This window comes from Eleutherodactylus coqui, chromosome 2 (assembly GCF_035609145.1).
Source record: "Eleutherodactylus coqui strain aEleCoq1 chromosome 2, aEleCoq1.hap1, whole genome shotgun sequence".
In the NCBI taxonomy this organism is placed as follows: Eukaryota; Metazoa; Chordata; class Amphibia; order Anura; family Eleutherodactylidae; genus Eleutherodactylus; species Eleutherodactylus coqui.
Genome location: NC_089838.1, coordinates 277,531,249 through 277,554,155, shown reverse-complemented (window position 1 = coordinate 277,554,155; position 22,907 = coordinate 277,531,249). Strand labels below are relative to the sequence as shown.

Here is a 22,907-nt window from a genome sequence, read left to right as displayed (position 1 = left end):
AGAATCCTGTAGAAGTTTGCTGAAAGCTTGATTCGGGTTTGTACCAAACCAAACTTTTAGCAAAGTTTGACCCAGAACAGGTTCTACTGGTTTTGTTTGACTATTCCCCTTAGCACAGGGCCTCGGTGGGCAACACTTTTACCCTGCAGCGGTGGGTCCTAGGTTCAGGGAAAACATCTGCAAGGAGTGTGTTTTTGTGTGTTTCCTCCATCCTCCAAAAATATACAGAGAGGTTAATTGGCTTTCTATGAAATTGATCCAAATGTGTGTGTCTGAAATAGGAATATTAGATCACTGTACTGAGGCACCATAATATGGCGTGACATGGACGGCACCATAGGTACTCTAGTAATGCTGCTGGACAGAGAAGAACATGTGAGATGGAGGATAGTTACAAACATCTAGGCTTTCAAGAATATTTTATGTTTTTGATGCCAAAGGACTGGACACTGCTGCAAACCCTACTCAAATTGTAATTGTGTAGTGAGAGCTCATTCACATGGCCGTATATGTGCAGCGCACAATATGCAGTGAATAGAACCCACTGATTTTAATGGGTTCATTCATATAAGAGTTTTGCGTAAAAATATATGGGGAATGACATATTTTGGTGCGTATTACATATCACAATAAGGGTTCCTTCACATCAGCGTATGCGTATGCACGTTTGACCGTAAGCACTGTATATTTGCGTGAATGAATTTCTGACCCGATCGTCTCCCAATCTTAATTGATGTCTTTTAAGCCATTCACATGGGGCTCTGCTGCGTGAATCAAAAAAGACACGCAGAAGGGATGGCAACCAACAATCGGAAGAAATGCTCGGAATGGCATTTAAGTGCCCAATTCTGGCCAGCTGTTTTCTTTTCCCATCGTTGTATGCGGGGTAACTCCCTCCTCCTCCCTTTTTTCCTGCTGCCATAGAAGTTGGGAACTTGCTGCATATCACAGGGATAGATAGGGCGAGAGTTATTTTATGAGGGGCGTGAAAAGATATACATCCAAAAAAGCTCCTATTTTTTTCTCGTGCAAATGTTTTCAACAGAAAAAATACATCTGAAAGAAACCATTAAAATCCAATACGTCGCATGGTCGACTTTTACATGCCAAAATGCCCGCGCAAATATGGGCGGGAGCAGATACGCAGTGAATACACAGGAAACCTGCGCTTTCACCGCGTGTTTGTGCACCTTTTTAATGAGCCTGTCAGTGTTCTTTTTTGTGTGCTCACATACACAGTGTATGTACGTACATGAAAAACACTTTATCGGTGTGCAAATATGAAGCTTATTTTTATGACCTAAATGTGCTTATGCCTGTGTGAAAAAGCCCTAATTCTGACTCCTATAGTGGCCCTAGTAGAAATAATGACCCCTTTACTGGCCACAGTAGTAATAGTGACCTGCATAGTCACCACAATAGTACCTAGCTCCAGTAGTGATAGTAATCCCCCTAGTGATCCCACTGGGTGCAGAGGTCAGTAGTCACTGACTACACTGCACCGCTGGACCGGAGCTGCAGACAGGGCAAGTATAGACAGCGCCTGCCAGGAAACACCGGGGTCGGAGCCACTGCTCCGACCCTTGCATAGTGGCCGGTGTCCATAATTACAAATGTAGCTGTCACTGAAATCAGTGGGAGCTGCACTTGTAATTGTAATAGTACCCTGGGGTCTCATTGATGTCAATGAGACCTGCACCTGCAATTACAAGCACTGGCCACTACAGAGAAGTCAGAGCAGCGACTTCCGCTCCTACCCCGATGTATCTCGGCGAGCCACATAAAATTAGGCGGCTGGCAGGATTTGACCCGCCGGCCCTGTTTGACATCTGTGATCTAGTACAGTGTTTCTCAACTCCAGTCCTCATGACCCCTGCCCCCCCCCCCCAATCCCCCAACAGCTCATGTTTTCAGGATATCCTATAGTATGAACACCTGTGGCAATGTCTGAGGCACCGACACTAATTGCATCACCTGTGCAATACGGAGGAAATTCTGAAAACATGACCTATTGGGGGTCCCTGAGAACTGGAGTTGAGAAACACTGCTCTAGTAAATGAATTCAGTATTTACAAGCTATTTCCTACTGTTCCTACATGTACTTATTTCTGTTATCATACCCATTTTTGTTTTTAGAAAAAGACGTGCCATTTTAATGTATCCAGTCATACTAAAACATGCCATGAAATTCGCAACATTCCCATTTTTAGTCAGCAAGCACGACGTTTCAGCTGCTTACTGGGGCTTTTCTCAAGCTAGAACTAATCCATCTAACTTTTCTGTGCTTTGTACTTGCAGCTGTCTTTGGCCAGCGTCTGGCAGACACCATAGCGTATGAGAAGAAGTATGGAAGACACACGGTTCCCATATTAATGGAAAAGTGTGCAGATTTTATCCTAGAGAATGGGCTGAATGAAGAAGGGATATTCCGACTTCCTGGACAAGACAATCTAGTGAAGCAACTGAAGGAAGCATTTGATGCAGGAGAAAGGCCTTCTTTTAGCAGGTACATTACACAATGCTGCTACATACTTCTGCTAGGTGCTTGTGATTATTCTGTATTCTCTATGCAAAATAGCTCTTCTCCAGTAGGAAATATACTATCTAGTGCCACCTACTGGGTGGATTTCTGCAAAGAGAATCAATATATTTTGAGAGCCAGTACACATGGCATCTCACGCAGCCAACCAGAACACTATTCTGTACAGCAACCCCCAAACCATGCTGCTTACAGATGGACATCTCAGGTTTGGCTGATATCCTGAGTGATGGGTCTGTAAGAGCATGTATGGGCCTACTGGACCTCTTTTAAGGGTACCATGTTTTATTTGCAGGACACTATGGACTATGTCCTCTTCTTGACAGAATGTGTGACTGTTATAATGTTTGTCAGGAAGGATATTGCTTATCCTTAGGGAGAGCACCTAGAAAGTGGGAGGAGACTTATGAGGCATCTATGCTCCTTTGGGAAATATGCAAATGGGAAGATGGAACAATACCACTACAGCACCACCTATTGGAAGGCAGTATTGCTGCAAGACATTGACTTGCAGGAATGCTGCCTTCCAATAGGTGGTACTGTAGAGGTATTGTTCCATCTTCCCATTGGATGTAACGCTATTATGCTATGATCTGTTCATTAATAACCAGTAAATAGTAAATGTAATTCAAGTAATTAAAGAGACATTGTCTATGTAGAAACGTAATGGCAGGAAGCAACTCTGATGGAGTACGGCTGGTGATGTGTGCTGGGGAGGAGTAGTTTGTAAGCCGGGTCCTCGTGTGAGCGCAGGAGTTTGACTGTGTGGTGAGCAGTTGGTGGATATGCACTGTGACGAGTGAAGTGACTGTAGTGACATTGTGGAAACTACCCCTATACAGTGGGGGAGGAAGAGTGAGCACTGATCGGAAAGTTCTAAGAGGAGCCAGAATGGGATAATCAGCTCAAGTGTAACATTTCTCAAGTTGACTGTGTTAAGTAAGTTCATTTTGAGCAAGAATGCTGCCTCAATCTCCTTTTTGATCATCATGAAAAACCTGCAGACTCTTTGTATTAGGGACATTCTCCCAAGCCTTATGACCTGGGGATCGTACATGTCAATACTTCTTAATGTGATGGACATTGAGTTACAGGGTAGCTACAGTACCTCCATGTGGCACTGAAGAGACAGTTTTCTCCTTTCTGTGGGAGAGCTATTTTGCATACCTTTTCCTGCATTGCCCTAAAGACTCTCTACACCAGCCGGATCTCCACAAGGAGAATCACTACCTTCTATATTCTTTTGTATGGAAAATGGTTGCTTTAGAAAGTTGACTAGCCAAGAATCTCTGAAAACTATTACCGCAGCAAAAAACATCATGACCCAGACCTTGTAAAATCTCCTTTAATGTTATATCACTTACTGAAAATTCAGTTCTCCACATTGTCTTTCTGTATGTTGTAAATAGAATCATAGAATGGTAGAGTTGGAAGGGACCTCCAGGATCATTGGGTCCAACCCCCCTGCTCAATGCAGGATCACTAAACAATTCCAGACAAATATCTGTCCAGCCTTTGTTTGAAGACTTCAATTGAAGGAGAGCTCAGCACCTCCTGTGGCAACCTGTTCCACTCACTGATCACCCTCACTGTCAAAGTTTTTTCCTAATATCTAATTTGTCTCTCCTCCCTTTCAGTTTCATCCCATTGCTTCTAGTCTTTCCTTGTACAAATGAGAATAGAGCTGATCCCTCTGCACTGTGACAGCCCTTCAGATATTTGTAGACATATCTTTTTCCGCTTTTGTCTATGTAGGGACACTGATGTCCACACTGTGGCATCTTTATTCAAACTGTACCTTCGGGAGCTGCCGGAACCTGTCATTCCATGGTCGCAGTATGAAGACTGTCTAGCATGTGAAAATACAATGAGCATTGATGTAGAGAAGGTAGGTGATACTGATATTGTAACATTAGCTAAATGGTAACAACTAGAGATTAAAAAACAGCCAGGAGATACTACCAGATTTGGTACTTGAGTAGAATTTATGCCACACATGACCGATCATACTTAGAAAACCGAGGTCTGTAGTGCCCAGTTCCAACAAGGATTCCTGAATGAACTCATTATGTGAAAACCTTTTGTTGTATGATAATGGTTTTTTATGTTAATTTTATATTACATGTAACCAAAGTATTTTTGTTGACGGGAGAAATTTTTGGCCTTGTCAACATTGGCATGCATGGAGGATAATGAGCTCTATGGTAAAAACCAATATAGGGTTGCCCCCCCAAGATAGGAGGGTTTAATGAGTGGGATGTTGGTCTAAGGTTTAGACTATTACTCCCCCCCCCCTTCCCCACCAAAAGGTTTTGAAAGCAGTGGTACTTGTGGAAAGGAGGGTACCTCTTCAGGTTTATATCATCCATGAGCAAGGGGCCAAATGGTACAAGCACCCCTGCCCTGTTCGCCATAGTAAATTCTAGCTTTTATGTAAGTACTGTATGTGTGAGGAGACACTATGGGGCACATTTATTACTGGTGTTGCAAAAGAATTCTAGTACAAAGTTGTTCCCTTTTTGGGCTCAAATCAATTTAGACAAATTTAGTATTGATTTGCACCAAAAAGAACAGATGCTATGTCTCTGGCTCCACCTTTCAGAAGAGTCTAGAAAGTGAGATGGGGTTTGAGTGGAGTTAGGGTTTAGGCTGGTTTCACATCTATGTTGGAATCTCCGGTCGGAGGTTCTGTTATAGAATTGGCTCAAAATACTGGAAGAAAAGGCACTGCATGCACAAAGATAGAGCATGTCCTATTTTTTTCTACATGCACAAAATGTTGGTGCAAAAAAGGAAAATGAGAATGGAATCTATTCTCTGCATATTGCATACATATATTTTGTGTACACAAATGCGCAAGCTAATATGCCTTCAGACGAGCGTATTTTTCCACGTTCTTGCGCATATAAAAAATCCCACTCCCAAATGCGGAGAATAGATCCCATTGATTTCAATAGGTTCATTCTCATTTTTTTTTTTTTGCGTGCGCAAAAAAATAGGACCTGCTCTATTTAGTGCGCATTTGCGCACCAAAGAGCCACATAGAAGTTCTATGTATGCATGGGTATGTGCAAAACGATGCGCATACCCATAAACAGCAGTAACGTTTGGGTTAATAGCCATTAAAATCAGTGCAGGGTGATGTGAACTAGCGGTGCCTGCTTAAATACGCTTCATGCGCAAGTACGCTCTGTAGCGGCAAGTGTAGTAGCGCATACGCCTGTGTGTTTTTGCCCTAAGTGTCAAATCCATGTTGGAAAAATCTGATGCGGATCTGACAATGAATAAGCCGTGTGAACATGCCCTTTAGGAATGTGCGCATACCAAAAGTGTGTCACTTTTTAATGTGCAATCTATTTCTGTGCGCCGTCACATATCAGATTGTTTTATATAAGATATATATCGCTGATGTGTTACAGGTACTTCTGTAGAATTGCATTACCTGTGATATGGAGCAATACTTTACTCTGGGTTACATGTTATTCTATGACATTAGTCTGGCTGGAGATTCTCCTCTTCTGTATTGGTATAATGAATTAGTAATAGTGAATGGTAGTGAATGCTTCAGGTACAAGATGCTCAGTAATACTTTGTAACTTTGTTTACAGGGCCATGAAGAACTCCTGAAACAGATACGACTCCTTCCTAAAGAGAATTACAATCTCATCAGCTTTATATGCAGGTATACTTTCATCGTCACAGCTGTAATTAGCCAAAAAATCCTCCCAGCCGCCCCCAACCTACGGTATTTACATGATGTCTCACGCATGTAGATTGTTGCTCAACACCTTGTCTATGTACATATGTGATTACACAATCACCTCTATATACACCCACTAGACTACAAGACTACCGTAGGCCCCTATGATTTCACCTCTGTTGATGGCAATCCTCCCGTGCTGCATCTCTTCATGCAGAACATCGCCACATCTTGTATGTATATATATATATGTATATACCTGTGAAAGGCTGTAGGCTGCTTTCACATCTGCATCGAAGGTCCAGTTTTGCTGCTATATTTTGGGGAGCAGGAAAGTGGAATCCCCTGGCCAAATGAATCTGTCTTATAATGGAACCATAATGCCGAACAAAAAAACCCTGCATGCGGCCTTTTTTCCCCCCAATATTTTGTGCCGAATCTGCGACGAAACCTCCAGCACAGATGTGAAAGAGGCCTTAATTGTACATTTTCAGCTATGATACTGATGAGTAACTTTGAAATATTCTGTTTTTCTATAGAATGTGCATTGGGTTGTTAGAGAAGAAAATGAATGTAAAGAGTTTGTTGGGGATTAATCACTAGAAAATTGGTGTACAAGAGTTTCAAATTTTGGCTATTCACTCCATTGTTCAGAAAAGAGTGCTGGATTGTCATGGCTGTGTGGTTTATGCCACAAACTGGCAAAAATATACCAGAAATCTAGTCCAGCTCAGGGCTGGCATTGGAAGCCCGGGTCTTAATAAATTCCACCCTTTCTGTTCTGTTTTGGTCCTGATTTGAGTACTTAAAAGGAACTGGTCACAAAGCCCAGCACGAAAATCTGACTCTTTTCAGAGTGGGTGCACCCCGCTATACAAGTCTATGGCAGAGCGTACGGGACTCTGCAAATAGTTCAATTTTCGTGCCGCGCCACAACATTATAGGGGGGGGGTAGCTGGAATTTGGTATACTAAGTTATATTGCTGTTAGGGGAGGTGATGGGCGGCTGGAGGTTGTAGTTTTATACTCACCGACTCCTGCGATCCAGCTATCCCCCTATGATGGCATGTGGTGCGAAAATCTGACTCTTTTCAGAGTCCCGTGCACTCATCCACAGATTTGTATATTGGAGTGCACACAAGAGTCATATTTTCGTGCCGGGTTCTGACTTCAGTGGATGCCAGCACTGGATCGTGGGAGAAGGTGAGTATAGAAAATACATCACTCAGCCCCCTGTCACATCCACTGTTAGCAGTATAATTTGGTTTATGGGGTTGTGACAGGTTCATTTTAAGCTAGCAAAACACATTAGATAGTTGTTGGCTTAATGCAACTGTCTCTCCCATGTTCCCTGTAAACATTCACGATCCAATTGGTACACACCATTAAATTTAGGAGAAGGAAGGAAGCCTCAGCCAGACACTTCTAGCAGCACCTTATCTTCTTTTTATAGTCTAACAGTGTCAAATTGAGGTTTCTTGGGCCCATCAGAGAAAATCATTCTGAGGACCTACCCTCCATCTAGACCAAACCTGTACATCTTTAAGGCATGTGACTGGATTCAAAGTCAGTTCCAAATGGGCTAACCTTCTATTCTCCTTGAATGTTGGGCCTTATTATTGTATAAAGAGTCCATTGCTGTGTCTGAGCTTGAGCCCAAAAGTGGATCTACCTTCTTTCCACTTATGGATGGATGGCAGACAGACACCAGGGTGTAGTCAGGCTGTGCAATACAAATCAAATATTCAGACGATAAAAAGAAAAAGATCACCAACTGTAGTCTAATATGTGTGACCATATTCATTTGAAATCAAGGTATCATTTTGCAAAGGGCTTCAAACAGAAATGCAGCGGTCTTACTAGTAATATACACAACTCTAATAGCAATTACCTGCTTTTTATTTCGTTTATTCTTCCAGCATTGTCAGATTGGGGTTTCTGGTGTGGTCAACACCAGAGAAAATGATTCTGAGGACCCACCCCAAATCTTTTCTTCCATAGCAACCCATTGGCATCCAGTGATCACATCATGAGGGTCAATGGGGTATATTGACAGCCTACTTCCTGTGCAAACCACTTAGATGCTGTGCTCAGCATTGACCGTCCCATTAAATGGGTTAGATATCCAGGATCGGAGGCTTTGCCAACCTAAGGCCACTCTCACACATGCTGTCGGCAAAGCGCCGCGATTTTACTTTAGTTTTCGGACGCAGGTTCCTGCCTCCAACAGCGGGATTTAGCACACCCCATCATTGTGAGATACAGCAGACAGCATTCGAAAATCGAGCGCATGTCTGCGAGGCCCCATTGAAATAAATTGTTAGATCGCGATTACCGCTGCGGAAAGCGCATGTGTGAGAGTGGCCTAAGCCATTGGAGCAGTAGCTCATCTGTCATCATCTGAGCTCTCCCTGTACATGGCCTTACTCCAATGCAGAATGCATCAAAATAAGGCACCTTAGTGACTGGTGTATAAAGGCATATTGGCAGGCACTAAGGCATTAAATAACACCATAGACTTCATGTATTTGTTAGCAAAGGTTACCAATTTTGATGGCACCGGCTATCAATGTTCAGTGCCATATCTGTCTTGTGTTTATACTGTCTGTAAATATGCTCCCACGTGTTCTATCTAATCGCAGAGGTGAAACTATAGTGGATGGAGAGTTTCAGCTTGTACAGTGGACCTTAGAACCTAAGGTACGGTAGTCCAAAAGCTCCTTCTGCTCCATAACAGTACACATGAATATTGTGTACAGTTTTGGGCACCGGTAGTCAAGAAGGACATATCAGAGCTTGAGCGGGTACAAAGGTGGACAACTAAAGTAATAAATGGGATGGGCGACTACAATACCCAGACAGCTTATCAAAATTGGGTTAATTTAGAGAAAAGACGGCTGAGGGGCGATCTAATGACTATGTAAAAATATATCAGGGGACAATACAGAGATCTCTCCCATGATCTGTTTATACCCAGGACTGTGACTGTAACAAGGCAGCGCCCTCTACGTCTAAAGGAAAGAAGGTTTCATCATCAACATAGAAGAGCAGTGAGACTATGGAATTCTTTTTCTGAGAACGTGGTGATTGCAAACTCAATAAAACAGTTCAAGAGGGGCCTGGATGCCTTTCTTCAGTGTAACAATATTATATGTTATAGTAACTAATGACTTAGGAAGGGTCCGTGATCCGGGGATTATTCTGATTTCCAGATTGGAGTTAGGAAGGAATTCTTTCTCTTCCTCTGGATCAACAATATAGGGCAATAAGCTGAACTGGATGGACATAGTTACTGCTGGGTTCTGTTATACATTTTGCAATGGGGCCCAGAGCTTCATGTTACTGTACACCTTTGTTCTTCCTTGTCTATGTGCATTGTACATTTTATCCTAGAGTACAAGTCTATGCTTTGGTTATTCGTGCTTTTAACAGTAAATCCAGTCTATGCATTTATGAAGGTTTACGTAGTTTTCCTCTTTATTATTACAGATTTCTTTATGAAGTACAGAAGAACTCCAGCGTCAATAAGATGAGTGTAGATAATCTTGCGATGGTGATAGGAGTCAATCTTCTGAAGCCAAAAACAGAAGAACCAGTGGCTCTAATGAGAGGTAATCCATTTATATCTGTACTCTATTGGTCTAAAATATGGCTTCTTCTCGGAATATAAATGGTGGTGTTGGTCAGATCATAGAGACCATGGAGCCCAAGATTACCAACCAAATCATACCATAAGGAAACCTTATTACATTCAGATTACTATACCTTTTATAAAGGTTGACAGTCCTTAAATTGGACTATCATCCATATTAATACAAAATTATAATCAAATTCAAATCAATGCCCTTTTGATCAGATTTCATAGTGGATAGTGTTGTTTCATTGCTAAGTGATTGAAAAACAAAGATGCCGCCTTGAAAAACACCATTTAGTGAGAGCATATGGATTTTCCCAAAGCAGATAATTCATTTGAAATTTTTTGTATCATTTGATACTTTAGATGCTCCACAGATCCAGAAACTAATGACTGTGATGATCAGTCACCATGAGAAATTCTTTCCTAAAACCAATGACCAACCTGTGGAAGCCAAGACGCAGAGGAGCGATCCTAAAAAAATGCAAATTCCGCGCAGTTCGGTTGGTTGGGATGCAGCTGAAGGGAATGTCTCACCTTCAGAAAGTTCATCTAAACGACATATGGTAAGATGCCAGTAACCCAAAGTGGACAGTTATTTTCATATATGAAAGGAAGAACTTGTTTCCATTGCAGCAGGGGCGGGCATAAACGTCAGATATTCCTGTACAAGAATGGCGTATAGGCCTCTTCTTCTCATATAGCTCAACAAAGAACACCACCTACATTTCTCTCATCTGTAATTGTGAGCTATCAGATGCATAAGCTCTGTCCCTTAAGGCCCATTTACACGCCAAGATGATCGCCAAAATTCATTCAAAAGATAGGGAAATTGACAGTTTTAGCGATCGTTTTGCATAAGCTGCTAATAGGCACTAATGCCCAAGAGCAGCTTATTACCCTCATTTGCATGTAAATGAGCCTCCATGCACTGTATCCTCTCTGCATACAGCTCCTCTGTTCTACCATGGGGCTGAAAGCTGAATATAATGTAATCAGCGCTCCTGTGGAGAACACAGCGTGTGGTCCCTACAATCAGATTTCTGGCCGAACCACGGATTTTATGCTCACCTACAAATCATAGTTTGGTCGAAAAGTAAATGATAGTAGCATTGGTAAAAAGACATCGTTTTAACGAATTTTGAGCGATAATCGTTTTGTGTAAATGGGCCTTAATATGCAATCTAATAGATGGTAGAAAACTGCATTCAGGGAACAATAGGGTTACCTTCTGTGCCCTTGAGCAACAGCAAAGGTTACATATATGCTGTATCCGCCCTGGATTGCAGACTACATGTATATTAGAACACTAATACTCTTTATTCTTTTTCTCCAGAAATACTCTTGTGATTCTCGTGATTCCTCCATCTCAGATGACAGCATGTCTCTTCCTGAAGACTACAGCTCTGAATTGGCTGACAGCTCAGAATCATGGAAACCTATCCCTAGAATGAGAACTCAAACTATGCCTATAACTCGTTGTTCTGTAGCAAAGAATCCAGATGGCAACACTTCTAGTGCCCTCAAAGAGGAAATATTCAGTGGTGAATTTTGGGCATCTCCCAATGGAACAAAGACTTATTTATCTTCACCCCACAAGAGGACATTGTCAGAAGAACTGTCTCAATATCGTATATCAACGTATGATAATGTTCCTTACCCCCAATGTGATTGTGAGGGTTCAGGGTCTGGAACATCTAATACATGTACTGTGAACAGTGAAGGTCAGCAGAGTCCAAATAACCTTAAAAATGGAGTTACCTGCCTTGTTACCAAGAGTAAGAATGGTGACAACTGTGAGAAGTTGACCAACTCTCTAGAAGAATTGAGTATTCACAAGCAGAAACTTGAGGATCGCATAAAAAGGTATTTAACATTACTTATGTTACAGCCAGAAGACTGAATAAATAATATAAATCCTACCATAGGAAATGTAATCCTAAATATTATAACTAATGGCTCCTTATATTAATACTTGGTTTTCTGTAACACATTCATATATCTTGTGAGGGTTTAACTTGGGATCACCTTTGCTGGGGTCAAACACAGACCTCATTTATAAAGTTTTTGATGAATGAGTTCAACAGCAAGGAACATGTTTCAGACTTACACTTAGCCAGGTTTATTAGCACACTATACAGAAATATCCCTCTCTATCAGTTGGAGAGCTTCTTCCTGCCAGCTTGCAGGCTTTAGCAACCGTACAGTTCACATTAGCTATTCACACAGACCAGCTATCTGTGTCCCCAGGTAGATCAACTACTGGTCTCTTAGATGCTCCTTAAATATCATCCCACCGGCTTACTTAATTAATCAGTCAACAGGTATACTCTCCCTGTTACCCACATAGGAGAGGAATCTGGGAGAAATACATATATCTCCCCTCTATAGCCACAATTACCTGCTTATCACTATCTGTATAGTCATCTCATGTTTAAAGTGATATTAGTGAAGCTTATGGTACTCTAAAAATAATGAATTATTATGTATTAGTTGCAACATATTCCACAGTGCTCTACAGAGAGCGTACAACTTATCTCATGCACAAGTTGGCCAGTTTCATAGAAAGCCAATTAAACAATGTAGGAAGAAACCGCAGTATATACAGGAAATCCAAAAAACATACTTTATAAATTAGGGCTTTGTTATACAGGGTGTCCCACTTGCTGGAGGTCCAGAAAGATTGGCTATAACTTCAAGACTGATAAACAGCTTTTAATGAGATTTGGTCAAAACCTGTGTTTTTGAAATATAAAAGTTTTTGAGATTGCTCTGATACTACCACAACATTATAAGAAGTATTGGAGAGCATTAAAGGGAATCTGTAAGCTACTAAGGCCTCATGTCCACGGGGAAAATCAGATCCGCTGCAGATTCTACATGTAGAATCTGCAGCGGGTCCCTCCTGCCCCGCGGACATGAGCGCTGAAAATAGAAATTTAAAAGCATTTACCTATCCGTAGCGGGCGGCGAAGGTCAGCTGTTCCTCACGGCCGGATCTTCATTTTCGGCCGGCGGATGAATTCCTGACGCCGGCGGCACGTCGCCGGCACGTCGTCGACGTGCCGCGCGCATGCGCCGGGCACATCCGCCGAGCCGAAGCAAGGGAGATGCGGCCGTGAGGAAGAGCAGAGCTTCGCGGCCCGCTGCGGGTGAGTAAATGCTTTTAATTCCTATTTTAGGTCTCCCGCGGATCCGGACGGCTTCCATAGGCTTCAATAGAAGCCCGCGGGAGCCGTCCCCGCGGGAGACCCGCATGAAAATGGAGCATGGTCCGGATTTTTTCATGCTCCATTTTTTTTAAATGCCTTTTATTGACGATCCGCGGGTATTTATCTACCCGCGGGTGGTCAATGCATCCCTATGGGGTGCGGATCCGCGCGCGGGAGATCCGCTGCGGATTTTAAATCACATTTTGCCCGTGGACATGAGCCCTAAGCCATATAAGCTAAGCTTATCAGCTCAAAGTAGCTGACACCTAAGTTTGGGTATGTAACTTTTATACTTACTTACCCTTCCCACTGTTCCCCCGTTGTCAGTGCTCAAAACCACAGCTGAATGCAATTACATAGGCATATGCTAAGTAGTCCTCCCTGTCTATGCATAGAATGGACTACTTAACACACAGCTCAATGCATTCAGTGGTGGATTTGAGCTCTGATAACTGGGGAACAACAGGGAAGGTAAGTATAAAACTTACGTCCCCGGAATCAGCGAGTCAGCTACTATAAGCCTATAAGCTAAGCTTAAAATTCTCAAAGCAGCTGACAGAGCCTGTTTAAGCATGCTGATAATATATAATAAGAATAAAAACACAGAAAACAGCTGCCAATTGTCAAATACCAGATGTAGAGGGGAAATGGGTGAGTTTGCTGGTTCTATCGCATTCTAAGTATATTGTTTTTAAGTATATTATTTTTTTATTTTTTAAAGGAGATTTCCATGTAGAATTTTTTTAAGATCAGCTCAGACGGGTGGCAAAAAAAGGTCATACTCCCCTCACCTCAGTTCCCCCACCAATTCCTTTCTACCAGTGCCCTGCTGCTCTCTATCTTCTACTGCTATGATGACATCATCAAGAAAAGGACATATGTGAACCCTGCACTTAATTATCAGCTGAAGTAAGCCACTGACTGCAGCAGTTACATGTCCCTTGTGTCGGTGGTTCTGCTGAGGGGTGATGGTGGCTTTTTTTTAATGTTTTGCCATCACTCTGAGCTTATGTAAAAAAAAATGTTCTGCCTGGATAAATCTCTGTAATTGGAGGTCAAAAGTGTCTAAAAGCAACTCATTTTTATATTTTAGCTTCTAAATAAACCTCTTTGAGACAACTATCCTAAATTGCAGTGCTAATGACCCCTGAGAAGGGTGGTCATCTGAACGAGGAGGACCACTATACACAGGATTCTAAAACCTTACAAACACAAATATTGTGCAGATCAGGAGTGATCTCAAAGAGGTTGTTTTGGAGAGGTTTCACTGTAAATGCTAATGAAATAGAATATTTATCTGATGTATCAAAAAGGAAGTGATACACAGAGGCGGGGGAGGCCAAGTTGTTACACACAAAGATTTCAGTGGAAAGCAGCAAGAGTTGTTGCAGAGCTTCCGATAAGCTTTTTCTTCTTGAAGAAGATGCTGTCAAACATAAAGTTATCGTTACAATTAGTAATTAGTAGGCTACAATTAGTTGTTAGGTAAGGTAAAGTCTCCTGGTGCAAGCACCGAGTCGTGACTGACTCCTAGGGTGACGTCACATTGTGACATTTTTTTGGCAGACTGTTTTTGCAGGGTCGTTTGTCATTTCCTCCCCCAGTCATCTTTTACCCCCAGCAAGCTGGGTACTTATTTTACCAACCTTGGAAGGATGGAAGGCTGAGTCAACCTTGAACCGGCTACCTGAACCAAGCGGGGATTGAACCCGCAACCTTCTGAGCGAGAGTTTAGGAGTGCATTCTGCTGCCACAGGAGGCTCTTCTTCTGTCAAACAGAAGTTAGAGTTACAATTAGTAGTTAATGCACCTTTAAGAATTCTTTAACCTCAGATAAATGGCGAGAAAGTTTTAGAAGTGTTCTCAAAGTCTAATATTATTTCGGCTTTTATCTCAGCCTAGAGAAAGAAAATTATGATGTATGGAAGAAAGTGGTGAAATTAAATGAGGACTTGGAAAAAGAAAGAAACCAACGAAAGGCACTGGAAATCACATTGCAAAATATGGAGCGATCACGAGATGATGCGGAAAGGAGGAACAAACATCTGGAGCAGGAAATCCAAGGCTTTGTGAGAGCCATGAGTCAGGCGGGAAACAAGCCGGAATAACTACGATGCTACCAGGAGATACATTTCACAAGAACTCTGTTGGTTTCATCAAACTGTAGACCAAATCCTTGAGATGATAAACACAGATGTACGACTGGACAGAAGCCTGGCTTCTATTTTGGTATTCCGGGCAAGAAATGTTTTAAATACTTCAGTAAACTTAACCGTAAAGACTAGAGGTGGAGATGGAAGAAGTTTTTGTACACAGTGGTCAACTGTCAACTACGACTGCCATACATGGAAGTAACCACTTATATATTTTTGTATGAATTAGTGATAAGTCTATATTAAAAATAATTTAACACCAATGAGACATTACTTCTTTATTTCCAGTCCTCTGCCATTCATGGGAGCCATTCTTATGTTAGCAGGATAGCAATACCATATAGTAGACTATGCAAAATATCTTTAAAGGGAACCTTCAGCAATTTCAAGCCTATTAACCCAAGTACAGCGGCAGACTACTTAGTTAAAGCTGTTTCCAACAATGAGTTTGTTAGCTTCGTATTAGAAACATACTTGCAGAAAACTTGCTTCCTGCACCGCATACTAATGTCAGCAGTCCAGTCCAGTAGGCCTGATGGACCTTCTCTTCTGGACAGAGTTTTTAGTATAAACCTGCCCATCTCTGCTGCCATGTCCAAATCAAATCTCACGCATGCGCTGGAAGTTTGCAGACCGACGCATGTGCAGGTGGGCCAGACGCATCTGCCCACAAAAGGGATCAATCATCTGCTCATGCACTGGTCATTCGTCCTTTTAGTAGGCGGATCTGTCATGTCCATCGGCACATATGCTGATCCATGAACTTCTGCATTTGTAGCGCTCGAGAACCAATTACAGCCAGCACTTACTGGAGTCGGGGATTTTAAACCTTCAATCCACGAAGGGCTTCTTGAAGACGACAGAAAAGTGTGCTGGAGATGTAGAGGAGATGCGTGCCGGGGCTGACAGTGCCTGATAGGTGATGTATTATTATTTTTTATTTTTTTATGCAGCCAGGGCTTATTCTTGGGGTAGGGCTTATATTTAAAGCCGCTACCCCCACGCCACCCCGAAAATCCTGGTAAAAGAGCGCTACAAAGTCGTGCGACTTTGTAGCATCATGTGCGACTTTGTAGCGACACAAAATCGCGGTATTGCTATGAGAAAGCGCAGTGGTATTGCACAGAACACAGATGCGATATCACTGCAATTTTCTCACGGTGACATTGCGTCGCCCCTTGTGAATGGGGCCTCAGGGTGGACACCCACTGGCGATATTTTCTTTTTTGCGCTGCGAGAGCACGGGAAAACTCTTGCCTCGCAGCGCAAGAAAGACGCCAAAATAGAACCAGCATATCGCCAGTGTCCTCAATGGGGCCAGCGGCAGCAGCGCTAGCCCCATTGAAAACATAGGGAGAATACCACAGACTTCTGCCACAGCTGTCACAGCTGTGGCAGGAGTTTCCTTCATCCCCTGGGGACTGCGGGGATGAAAGAATCCTCTGCCACAGCTGTCACAGCTGTGGCAGAAGTGCAAAATGATATCCCATTGATTTCAATGGGATCGGCACTGCTGCAGCAGTGCTTTCTTCCAAGCCCCGCAGTATGATTATCGGGGAAGGGCTTGAAATATAAGCCCTTCCCTGAAAATCATCAATAAGTGTTAAAAAACGGAAAAAAAAAATTACTCACCTCTCTGCCGCTCAGACGCTTCCTCCGGCTGGCTCTTCGACACTGCTGTCCAGCACTTTCAGCAGGCGGGGATTTAAAAATCCCCACCTCCTGAAAGGGCTGTGCTGATTGGCTGAGTGCTCAGCCAATTACAGATAGTGTTTAGCTATTCATTCATGAATAGCACTATCTTAGCTATTCATGAATGAATAGCTAAGCACTATCTGTATTTGGCTGAGCGCTCAGCCAATAGCTAAGCACTAGCTGCTATTGGCTGAGCCCTCAGCCAATCAGCACAGCCCTGCTGAAAGTGCTGGACAGCAGTGCTGGGGAGCCAGCCGGAGGACGCGTCTGAGCGGCAGAGAGGTGAGTAAATTAATTTTTTTAACACTTATTGATGATTTTCAGGGAAGGGCTTATATTTCAAGCCCTTCCCTGATAATCATACTGAGGGGCTTGCAAGAAAGCACTGCTTTCCGATCCCATTGAAAGCAATGGGATATCATTCTGCACTTCAGCTGTGGCAGAGGATTCCCTCATCCCCGCGGTCCCCGCCGGGATGAAGGAAACTCCTGCCACAGCGGTGACAGCTGTGACAGCTGTGGCAGAAGTCTGCGGCATTCTCTATATCTTTTCAATGGGGCTAGCGCTGCTGCCGCTGGCCCTATTGAAAAGACTGGCCATTTCCCCTGCGTGATGTTGTTTTTTTCTGGCACTGCACTGCGAGACCTTTCATTTACTCTCGCAGCGCAGTGGAGAAAAAAATGCCAGTGGGTGTCTGCCCTTATACTGATGTGTGCACAGGGTTTTTTAGTCTATCTCTCTAATCATCTGCCCTCAGTTCATAGAACACCAAAGTTCAAATCCATATACCCCTCACCGAGCACTATATTAGCATAAGGGTGGCAGATTTTGATACAACTCTTGATTCCCCTCCATACAAACACGGAATGCACAGGACGTCAATGTATGTCCTCTGTCGTAAAGGGGTTAAAGAGAATCTGTCACCTAGAACAGGTATGCCCATTTGGCCCATTTATGTTTTATTCTGAAACGCTTCTGTGTTTCAGAAAAAACATACATGGGGCAAATGGGCATACCTGTCCTGGGTTCATACTGCCCGCGGTTCACTTGTTTGCAGAATACAACCTATTGCCATATCCTGTAACAGACTCTCATCTTCTACAGAATCCATTAGTCAATCGTCCGTTTTGTAACATCCTGCTTATCAACACTATGTGGCAGAACGGAGATACAAAACAACTACAATGTCCAAAATATACAAATATATTATGGCAGGAGCTACAATAATAGCAACAATGTGAACTTTTTTACTCTGTAGACAATGCAACAAATTGCAGCCACTAGATGGCGCCACTGAACATATACAGTACTTTGCTTTAGAAAATCCATTGGAGGTGCGAGAGTTTGGTACATTGACAGAACATTAGCAGATAGGATAGTAGAAGTACAAATACAGGTATGCTACACATATAGAGAATGCATACAACACAATACATTGTGGTCATGGGGGAATAATATCATATATAGAGGATAATAAAGACGCAGGTTATAAAATCAAAATGCTAGGAGGAATAAGATAATTTCCTCCCAGCATCTTCCTCGCCCCTGGTGACAAGTTTTAATTCTGTAAATGAATGTCTGCAAAATTCTGCATGTATTTGTGAACTTTAATAGTTTTAAGAACAGTCCAGCAGCACAGAATAAATAAAGCATGACCTCCGATTGGTCCAAGACGAAGAAGACCACCTTCTATCTGAGACGGTCAGTATACAGGAGCTCTTTTTGTTTTAGTTTCAGAAAACTTTTTGCTCTCAGGACATGTACTGTATTTAGGGAACTTTTATTGTCTTTTTTCTAGCAGCAACCACTAGGGGGTGCTGAACTCATAGGAATTTATTCAGTCCATATGCAGAACACTTCTTCTCTCATCAGGTATTAGCATTTAAAGGGAGTCTGTCAGCTCCAACATGTTATATAAACTGCAGGCATGATGTTATAGAGCAGGAGGAGCTGAGCAGAGTGATATATAGTTTTATGGGGAAAGATCCAGTATAAGGGCTCCTTCAGACAAGCAATGCACAAAAAATAGAACCCATTGATGTTTCGTGTGAGGAAAAAAAATAAGACCTGTTCTACTTTTTTGCACACCAAGGGCCCCTAGAAGTCTACGGGAGGTGCGCAAATGCTCACTCAATATGCATGCAAATGCACAATACGCTGCACAATTCACATCTGGACCTCATTAGGCTAAATAGCCTTTTAAATCAATGCCAGGTTGTCGCACATGCATGTGAACAGGACTTGTATGCACAAAAAGTACATTACTATGCGCCGATATGTGCGCAAATCTACCTCGTCAAACCCGTTCACTGTTCAAATACATTGCACAAATTGCATTAGCACATCCGGTCGTCTGAAGCCGCCCTCACTTGTATGTAATTCATTTATATCTCTGCTCATTCTGAGTTGAACAGTCCAAATGGGTGGTCCTATTAGTGACTGCCCCAAGCAACAGACCCTCGCTGTTCTACTATTGATAGCCTATCCTAAGGAGAGGCCATCAATAGTTTAGAGCTAGACAACCCCTTTAAAGGGGTATTCCGAATTTCAACGCTTATGGCATATTTACAGGATATGCCAGATATGTCTAACATGAAAGTTGGCTACATCTGTTGATACAGATCGGGAGGACATGGGACTCGTGGCCCCTGTTTGCCTACTGACGCCAATAGGAGTCAGTAAAGAAGTGGCAGAACTTGAGTGCAGCCTTCTTGATGGATCTCGATGGGAGCTGACTAACATTACCTGCTTTATCACCCGAGACACCACAGGTTATACTGCTACATTATGCTGGAACTATTGGGCATGGGTGGACCTTGGTTGGGATTGTCTATAGGGGGGCACTCTGCTGGCTATGATGCACTTTTATAATAGGTATATTTTTATGTGCCTGTCTTTAGTCCACTGTATAGCGGCATCATGTATAAGCACAATATGACTGCATTATCATTGTATACAGTATGGTGGCACTTTGCAATGTGTGCGCATCAGTTCGTATGTGTATGTACCTCATATGCATAAACAGACCTGTGTCCTCACTCCTGTGTCATTGCGCCGGTTCCTGGCATTCTGGTCCCAAAAGCTTGTGCAGTAGTCACATACTGTTCACGAATTAACCCCTTAAGGACCAGGGTGTTTTGGCCCAAAAGGACCAGACACTTGTAAGGGATTTTACCCCTGTGATGGTTTTACTGTCCTATTTTTTTTTCAGCTACTGAAATTATTTTTACTGCATATTTTTTTTCATGACATACATATTTTTAATTATAAATATATTTTTGAATATATATTTTTTTCACTGAATTTTATTCAGTGCTATTGGGAATAAAAAGCTAAAAAATTTTTTTTTAATTTATAGTTTATTTTTAAAATGATTATTTTTACACTAAAATAAAGTTCAGGAATAGGTTCCTCATTTTGTTTCAGACGATTCTGACATATAATTTGTATAGTCTTGGATTATAAGGGGCATGTGACAATGGTTTTTGTTGTTTGGGTCATATTCTTTTATATATATATATATATAAATCTTGTTATTTGTATAGCGCCAACTTATTCCGCAGTGCTTTCAGGTAATTTTCTATTTATTACCCCCCCACCAAGCTGGGTACTCATTTTCTGACCTCAGAAGGATGGAAGGCTGAGCCGACCTTGAGGCGGCTACATGAACCACACGGGGATTGAGCTTGCAACCTTCAGGTCGTGAGCGAGAGCTTACACTCTGCACCACTTTAGTTATTTTTTAAACATTTTTTTTAATCTATATCCCCATGACATCATATAAGTAGAGATGAGCGAGCACCAAAACGCTCGGGTGCTCGTTACTCGAGACGAACTTTTCGCGATGCTCGAGGGTTCGTTTCAAATAACGAACCCCATTGAAGTCAATGGGCGACCCGAGCATTTTTGTATATCGCCGATGCTCGCTAAGGTTTTCGTTTGTGAAAATCTGGGCAATTCAAGAAAGTGATGGGAACGACACAGCAACGGATAGGGCAGGCGAGGGGCTACATGTTGGGCTGCATCTCAAGTTCCCAGGTCCCACTATTAAGCCACAATAGCGGCAAGAGTGGGCCCCCCCCTCCCAACAACTTTTACTTCTGAAAAGCCCTCATTAGCAATGCATACCTTAGCTAAGCACCACACTACCTCCAACAAAGCACAATCACTGCCTGCATGACACTCCGCTGCCACTTCTCCTGGGTTACATGCTGCCCAACCCCCCCCACGACCCAGTGTTCACAGCGCACACCAAACTGTCCCTGCCCAGCCTTCAGCTGCCCTCATGCCATGCCACCCTTATGTCTATTTATAAGTGCGTCTGCCAGAGGAAAAGCAGGAACACACTGCAGAGGTTGGCACGGCTAGGCAGCGACCCTCTTTAAAAGGGGCAGGGCGATAGTGCACAATGCTGTACAGAAGCAATGAGAAATCCAATCCTGTGCCACCTCCATCTGGAGCTGCACACGTGGGCATAGCAATGGGGAACCTATGTGCCACACACTATTCATTCTGTCAATGTGTCTGCATGCCCCAGTCAGACCGCGTTTTTTTATAAATAGTCACAGGCAGGTACAACTCCGCAATGGGAATTCCGCGTGCACCCACAGCATGGGTGGCTCCCTGGAACCCACTGGCTGTACATAAATGTATCCCATTGCAGTGCCCTGGACAGCAGAGCTAACGTCAGATTAAATGCAGGTGGGCTTTGGCCCACACTGCATGCCCCAACCTGACCGGGCTTTTTAATTTATAGACACAGGCAGGTACAACTCCCTATTGTGAAGTCCCTGAGGACCGACAGCATGGGTGGGTGCCAGGAACCCACCGGCGGTACATAAATATATCCCATTGCAGTGCCCAACACAGCGGATGTAACGTCAGCTGTAATGCAGGTGGGCTAAAAATTAATTTGATTACACTGTAGGCGAGGGCCCCCAAAAATTGGTGTACCAACAGTACTAATGTACCTGAGAAAAATTGGCCATGCCCAACCAAGAGGGCAGGTGAAACCCATTAATCGCTTTGGTTAATGTGGCTTAATTGGTAACTAGGCCTGGAGGCAGCCCAGTAAAAATAAAAATTGGTTGAGGTGAAAGTTTCAACGCTTTAATGAGCATTGAAACGTATAAAAATTGTTTAGAAAAATTATATGACTGAGCCTTGTGGGCCTAAGAAAAATTGCCCGTTCGGCGTGATTATGTGAGGTTTCAGGAGGAGGAGCAGGAGGAGGAGGAGGAGTATTATACACAGATTGATGAAGCAAAAAGGTCCCCGTTTTGGATGGTGATAGAGAACGATGCTTCCATCCTCGGGTGCAGCCTACGTATTGTTTAGGTATCGCTGCTGTCCGCTGGTGGAGAAGAGAAGTCTGGGGAAATCCAGGCTTTGTTCATCTTGATGAGTGTAAGCCTGTCGGCACTGTTGGTTGACAAGTGGGTACGCTTATCCGTGATGATTCCCCCAGCCACACTAATCACACTCTCTGACAAGACGCTAGCCGCAGGACAAGCAAGCACCTCCAGGGCATACAGCGCGAGTTCAGGCCACATGTCCAGCTTCGACACCCAGTAGTTGTAGGGGGCAGAGGCGTCACCGAGGACGGTCGTGCGATCGGCTACGTACTCCCTCACCATCCTTTTACAGTGCTCGCGCCAACTCAGCCTTGACTGGGGACCGGTGACACAGTCTTGCTGGGGAGCCAGAAAGCTGGCAAAGGCCTTGGATAATGGTCCCCTGCCTGCGCTGTACATGCTGCCTGATCTCTGCGCCTCCCCTGCTACCTGGGCCACGGAAATGCGCCTTCGGCCACTAGCGCTGTCGGATGGGAAGTTTACCATCAGTTTGTCCACCAGCGCCCTGTGGTATAGCATCATTCTCGAACCCCTTTCCTCTTCGGGAATGAGAGTGGAAAGGTTCTCCTTATACCGTGGGTCGAGCAGTGTGTACACCCAGTAATCCGTAGTGGCCAGAA

General features: G+C 43.2%; 1 protein-coding gene across 3 annotated transcripts in view; it reads left to right on the top strand.

The window, feature by feature from the left end:
• Positions 1-15,494, top strand: part of ARHGAP25 (Rho GTPase activating protein 25) — a 67,769-nt gene extending 52,275 nt beyond the window's left edge. For all 3 annotated transcript variants that reach the window (XM_066593055.1, XM_066593056.1, XM_066593057.1), the window contains 7 exons: positions 2,299-2,506; positions 4,295-4,427; positions 6,148-6,221; positions 9,729-9,850; positions 10,240-10,439; positions 11,210-11,739; positions 14,983-15,494. In XM_066593055.1, coding sequence (XP_066449152.1) covers positions 2,299-2,506; positions 4,295-4,427; positions 6,148-6,221; positions 9,729-9,850; positions 10,240-10,439; positions 11,210-11,739; positions 14,983-15,193 — 1,478 coding nt within the window. In that variant the 3' untranslated portion in view covers positions 15,194-15,494. The remainder of the gene's footprint in view (positions 1-2,298; positions 2,507-4,294; positions 4,428-6,147; positions 6,222-9,728; positions 9,851-10,239; positions 10,440-11,209; positions 11,740-14,982) is intronic.
• Positions 15,495-22,907: the final 7,413 nt, after the last annotated feature.